Source organism: Leptonychotes weddellii, chromosome 1 (genome assembly GCF_054177405.1).
Source record: "Leptonychotes weddellii isolate Sample4059 chromosome 1, ASM5417740v2, whole genome shotgun sequence".
NCBI classification, from domain to species: Eukaryota; Metazoa; Chordata; class Mammalia; order Carnivora; family Phocidae; genus Leptonychotes; species Leptonychotes weddellii.
Window position 1 is genome coordinate 12,506,002 of NC_138369.1, and position 6,000 is coordinate 12,512,001.

A 6,000-nucleotide genomic window follows, 5' to 3' on the forward strand; every position below is an offset into this window, starting at 1 on the left:
GGGAAATCGTGAAATGACTCATGTCATATCAATAGGGAGGAAATGTACCACCACCATTCACGTTGTGTCTTCCAGGAATCCCTAGTACCAGAAATTGTTCATGATATAACATCAAATAAACATAAAATACAGAAGTGCTCATAGGATAAAAATTCCAGTCGAACAAAAGGGTATGTGGACAGATGTGTATATTCACATATTTTTGCATTTTTGGAGACCAGGATAAATACATCAGTTTTTTTTTCCTGTTTGGTATAATTGTGAGTGGTTTCGCATTTTCCAGATTTTCTTTGCTGAGTGTGTGTGTTTTTTAAAGATCTTGTTTATGTATTCGACACAGAGAGAGCACAAGCAGGGGGAGCAGCAGAGGGAGAGGGAGAAGCAAGCTCCCCACTGAGCAGGGGAAGCCAGCCTCTGGGAAACTCAGTACAGTTGTTCTTCCCACAGCCCGCTTCCCTCCAGGCTGTCCCTGGTCTACACTCGCCGGCTCATACCCTGCTTCGCTCCCCACCCTCCCTCCCCACCGACACCCTGTGGAATCCTGTGACACCCTGGATTCATTTGTCACTTTTCTCCCCAATTGGCTGTAAACTCCTTGAGGGCAGAAACCGTGCCCTTTTGGAGTAGGTACCCCATAAATTAAATGGGTGTGGCTGCGTTATGTGACTAGCAGCACCGCAGGAAGAAACCGGGTGTTACCAGCACAGCTGCTTAATAGAAGGATGACCCCCGCCGAGACCTCCGAGGGGGCAGGAGGACCCCTGCTCTGGGCGCTGCACGTTGCAAAGCCCGTGAGCAAGTCTCTCTGCATGTCTCACCGGTCCTGCAGCGCACGGGAAACCTCGAAGAGCGGTCGGGAGTTTAACTCTGATTTAAGACAGAGCTGCTGGGAGCCTGCTTCTCCCTCTCCCTCTGCCCCTCTCCCATGTGCGTGTGCTCTCTCTGTCTCTCAAATGAATAAATAAAATCTTTTTTAAAAAATTAAAAAATAAATAAAAAGCTAAAAAAAAAAGACACAGCTGGATTCTCATGGGGACCGCGTCACTTGGACAGCCACGTACCTGGGGGCAGATTGCTCCCCTTCGGCGGTCCTTAGCCGCCCCACCCGTCCAGTGGGGTAAGAACAGCACCCTCCAAGGGTACTGGTGGGAACTACATGAGTCCGCCTCAGACCGAGGGCGTAGTGCGTGCTCCGTGAAGAGTAGTGTGCATGTTGTCGCTGTTGCTGCTCTACTTTTAATACTGTGATTAAAAGGGGCGAGTTCAGGGTCCGGAGCAAACGTGGGTGGGATGGAGGGTTTCTGCCTACCTGCTTGGGTCTCTGGCCTTCCGTACCCTGGCTCGTTCCATGCGGCTCAGTATTCTTCCACCGTTCTTTTCTGTTCCTCAGCAAGCTTCTCAGAGAGTGGTCCTCCACAGCCCCGAGTTTGAGGACGCGCTGTGTGCCCTGACGGTGATGGCCTCCCCGATGGCCCCTCACATCACCTCGGAGCTCTGGGCAGGTAGGTGGGGGCGTCCTCGCTGGACCCGCTACTTGCTAACCCGGATGTGCCCCAGCCTCTCATGGAACACGACTTGGGGCTCAGATGTCCTCGGGCGTGGGGCCCAGCGTTTGGCATCTGTACCCCGCCGTCAGAATGGTGGTACTTCTTCTGCGCGCTCGGCCCTGCCGAAGGGGAAGGCCCCTCTCCGCGTTGGCACCCTGCGCCCACCCCGCTGGGAATGTGGACGGCCCCACAGGGCAATCTTTTTCCGAACTCAGCCTCCCACTCTCCACAGGCCACGACCCCACATTCTCTTTCTAAGAGGGGAACGCAGGGTTAGTCCCACTTTATAGATGGAGAAAAGGACGCCTGGAGTCACGCTGCAGATCTAAAACTTAAACTGGGATTCGGGTCTCTCCAGCAGACCGTCTCCTAAACTGGGCGCTGAAGCGAGTCCCTGTGCCTGAGGCTCACTGGCTAAGTGGGGAAGCTTCCACCCCGCCCGCCCCCTTGGAGGTCCCAGTTCTGGAGCTGGGGGGGGATGACTGGAGAGTGTTGTTTTATTTGTTTTTTCTTTTAAGACTTTATTTATTTAGTGAGAGAGAGAGAGCATGAGCAGGAGACAGGGACAGAGGGAGAGGGAGAAACAGACTCCCCGCTGAGCAGGGAACCCTACACGGGGCTAGATCCCAGGACCTGGGATCATGACTGAGCCGAAGGCAGATGCTTAACCGACTGAGCCACCCAGGCGTCCCGTGACTGGAGAGTTTTTAACCAGCTCCCGGGTGATTCTGATGCACACGCAGGTGGGGGACTGTGTCCCTCTACTGTTAAGACCTGGCTCTCAGAGGAAAGCCTGAGGCAAGATTTCATTTTTCTCTCGTAGGGCCTCCTCTTAAGAGCATTTTCAGGGCCCATTGGTCATTCTAAAAGGCCATCACTAGAAATACCAACATCCTGTCCTTTAAGAAATAATTTGAACGTTCTTTACCCTAAACTGTCTTCAATAGTTAATTCTTTCTTTTCCTTGTCATCTCTATTTCATGTTAATTTTAATGTGGAGCTACTTTTTCAGATGGTGTGAGGTTTATAGTATCTTCCCATTTCCTATTTTTGGACACTTAGACCCTTTATAATGATACATCATTGTTTTAAAAGTTGAATAGCTAATTTTTTGTTCACATACAAAATCCTTAGAACACATACCTAAATGTAATGCTTGCTCAGAAAAGATACAAAACATGAAGGCTTTTGATGCACATCTTCAAATCTCTGGATCCTTGGTGAATATGCACAAACAAGAGCCTCTGTCATGATTCCAGGGGTTTTGCAAGGACGTTGCAATCCCTTGGTGATAAACTCACCTGCGTGCTGGAATAACCCAACCTGGGCCCACTCCCTCCCTCTGAAGTCCTGAGTGATATGCTCATGACTTTGTTGCTGTGAGGATGAACGTCAGGGCCACGCACCTTATGGGGCCAGAGCAGGTGGGTATGTCTTAGAGGAGCTCAGGTCCCCAGGCCTTGGCCTTGGTGTCAGAGGCCTCATGTAGCCTGTCAGGACCGACTCAAGACAGAATGTGGAGCAACAGTTTGGCCACCTTTGCTTTACATGGGACTCCAGTTGGTTGCCTAAGGGTTTACAAGTAACATTTCATCTGTGAGTATTTCCAGTTTAAAAACAAGATACACTTGTAAACATTTTGATTTTTTTTTAACTTGTAAATGTTTTTAATCACTGCATTAATTGCCCCCAGGCATGACTTTGGTAACTGTTCCGGTGACGTGTCTGGCATTTGCTTCCATAATCTGCCACGGACAATTCTGGGCAGAGATCTGAGTTTCCACTTCAGATGATGCCCTTGAAGTGGAAAAGATAGGAATGTTTTTAAGACTCTCAATCTGTGTTGCCAGACTATTTTCCTGAAAAGTTAGCCCGTTCCCACTCCAGGGTCTGTTTTTGAAGTATGTGTTCTGTTTCTCTGATTTAATTATTGGATTTTTCAACGTAGTTTTAACATCTGGTGTGCTAGCCTCCCTTTATTTCTTTTTTCATAAATATTTAAGTGCTTTTCACCTGTTTATTCTTCTCAGTAGAACTCTGGTATAATTTTATTATTAATATCCTTGAGATTTTGATTGAAATGTGGGTAAACCTAGAATTAATTTGGGAAGTCCTTACATCTTTACCCCTTCCAGACCTCCATGTGGTCTGTCTCTCCCTTTTTTTTTTTTTAAGGTTTTATTTTGGGGGTGCCTGGGTGGCGCAGTTGGTTAAGCATCCCACTCTTGGTTTTGGCTCAGGTCGTGATCTTAGGGTCGTGAGATCAAGCCCTGTGTCAGGCTCCTTGCTCAGCATGGAGTCTACTTGGGATTCTCATTCCCTCTCCCTCTGCCCCTCCTGCTCATGCTCCTCTCCCCACACTCTAAAATAAATAAATAAAATTTTTAAAAAATATTTATTTTTTTAAAGATTCTATTTATTCATTCGAGACCCAGATAGAGAGAGAGAGAGAGAGCGAGCACGAGCAGGGGGAGAGGCAGAGGGAGAAGCAGACTCCCCGCTGAGCCAGGAGCCGGACGTGGGGCTTGATCCCAGGACCCTGGGATCATGACCTGAACCGAAGGCAGACGCTTAACCATCTGAGCCACCCAGGCACCCCAGAAAAAGATTTTATTTTTAAGTAATATCTACACCCAACGTGGGGCTCGAACTCACAACCCCGAGGTCAAGAGTTGCATACTCTACCAACTAAGCCAGCCAGGCACCCCATCTCTCTCTTCATTCAAGACTTCCCTTATGCTGAGTCAAGTTTTGTAGTTTTGTTCGTTTCTTTTGTAGTTTTTCTTCTGACTCTTATGCATTTCTTAAGATTATTCCCGAGTATTTTTTGGTTATATTTTATTTTTGCTCTTGTGACTGGAATCTTTTCTATAATTTTTGACTGGTAATGGCTGGTATGTAATTTTTAAAATTTATTTGCATGCTTATTCTCTTATCCAGATTCCCTACAAATCTCTGTATGTTGGGTAAGGGGTAAGATCCTCTCAGATGTGCTAAGATTCTGTGATCAGCACATAAGGATAAGTGGTCTCTTTCTTTCTAACAGTTATAGCCTGGTGTCTGTGTACGTACTGTATTGAACTGCTCAGAAAACCCTATGGGATGTTCGAGGTGCTGGTCCAGACGGTTCCTATAATGTTTTGGCATTTGTTTTTTTTTTTTCAAGAATTTTTTAGAGAGAGAGGGAGTGTGAGCCGGGGAGGGGAGGGGCAGAAGGAGAGGGAGAGAGAATCTCAAGCAGACTCCCTGCTGAGCTCAGTACCACGACCCTGACATCATGACCTGAGCCAAAATCAAGAATGGGACATTCAACTGACTGAGCCTCCCAGGCGCCCGGATAATCCCTATAATGTTAAGGAAGCAGCTCTCTGTCCTTGTTTTCCAGAACTCATATTAAGAACGGGAGCTATATTTTATTTAACATCCGTTCTTCAGTTGTTGAGGTGTTTACATCATCTGCTTTTAACTTCCCCCTTTGCCTTGTTGATACCACTATTCCCCAGTTAATTGACCGCCTAATACCAAGCTCTCCCGGCATAGATTCTTCTTGACTACGGTGCAGCGGACTTTGAGTTTACTGTCAAATCCTATCTGCTAGTGTTTTATTTGGAATTTGGCAGTTATTTTCCTAGGAAGATCAGTTTTTCTCAGTGTGTGTGGTCAGGCTTGGAAATGAGGGTTTCACTGACTCCACCAAGTGAATTGCATTGGGTTCCTCTGTCCTTTGTGGTGCTTTAGAACAGACTACAGAGGAAGAGACGCTTACCCATTCTTTGCTGAAGAGACAGAGTGCCCTAAAGGGAGGTTGGTATCAGGCCCTGCCACGCTAATGCCATATTCTGTCATGCAGCCTTTTATCCTCCCCTTGGGAAGGAAACACGACTCTTTCATTTAGCATTGGCAACCACAGTAAGTTTTTTAAATGGCACGCGGTTCATTCTCTCCTAGTCTTCCTTTGCTTTAGAACAAACCAATCTAATTTGTAATAAGCTTACCCTTATCCTAGAATATGCACATGTCTCCCTTTTATCTTCCTGCTTTGTCCCACATTATCTGTCTTCCTCCCTCATTTCATTTCTCCCACGGAGGACTGATGTCAGTGGGATTTGCAGAAACATCCCCCTCTTGCACGCCCCTTCAGTTGTGTTGCGGGCGGGCAGAGAGGATCTCCTCTCCCCAGGGCCCTGTCCCTACATGGCAGGTCTTAGGAACCAAGTATACACTGTGGCATGGCAGGATCCCCAACAGGACACACGCTAGAGCACCGGGATAGAAACTAGCCCATTCCAAACCTTGCGCCATGATTTTTCCAACACGTCACACACAGCTTTTGTGAGCTGTAGCGTAGTGAGTCGGTAGAGATTGAATGGCAGTGTTTCATTCAGTCGGATTTATTGAGCACGTATTTTATGTGCCAGGCTCTGTTCTGGGCCTTTGTGGGAGAACTGGGGGG

At 47.4% G+C, this 6,000-nt stretch overlaps 1 protein-coding gene across 1 annotated transcript in view; it reads left to right on the forward strand.

The window, feature by feature from the left end:
* LARS2 (leucyl-tRNA synthetase 2, mitochondrial) overlaps nucleotides 1-6,000 on the forward strand; it is a 127,353-nt gene that overhangs the window by 113,268 nt on the left and 8,085 nt on the right. Inside the window, 1 exon segment of the mRNA XM_081816539.1 lies at nucleotides 1,391-1,502. Coding sequence (XP_081672665.1) covers nucleotides 1,391-1,502 — 112 coding nt within the window.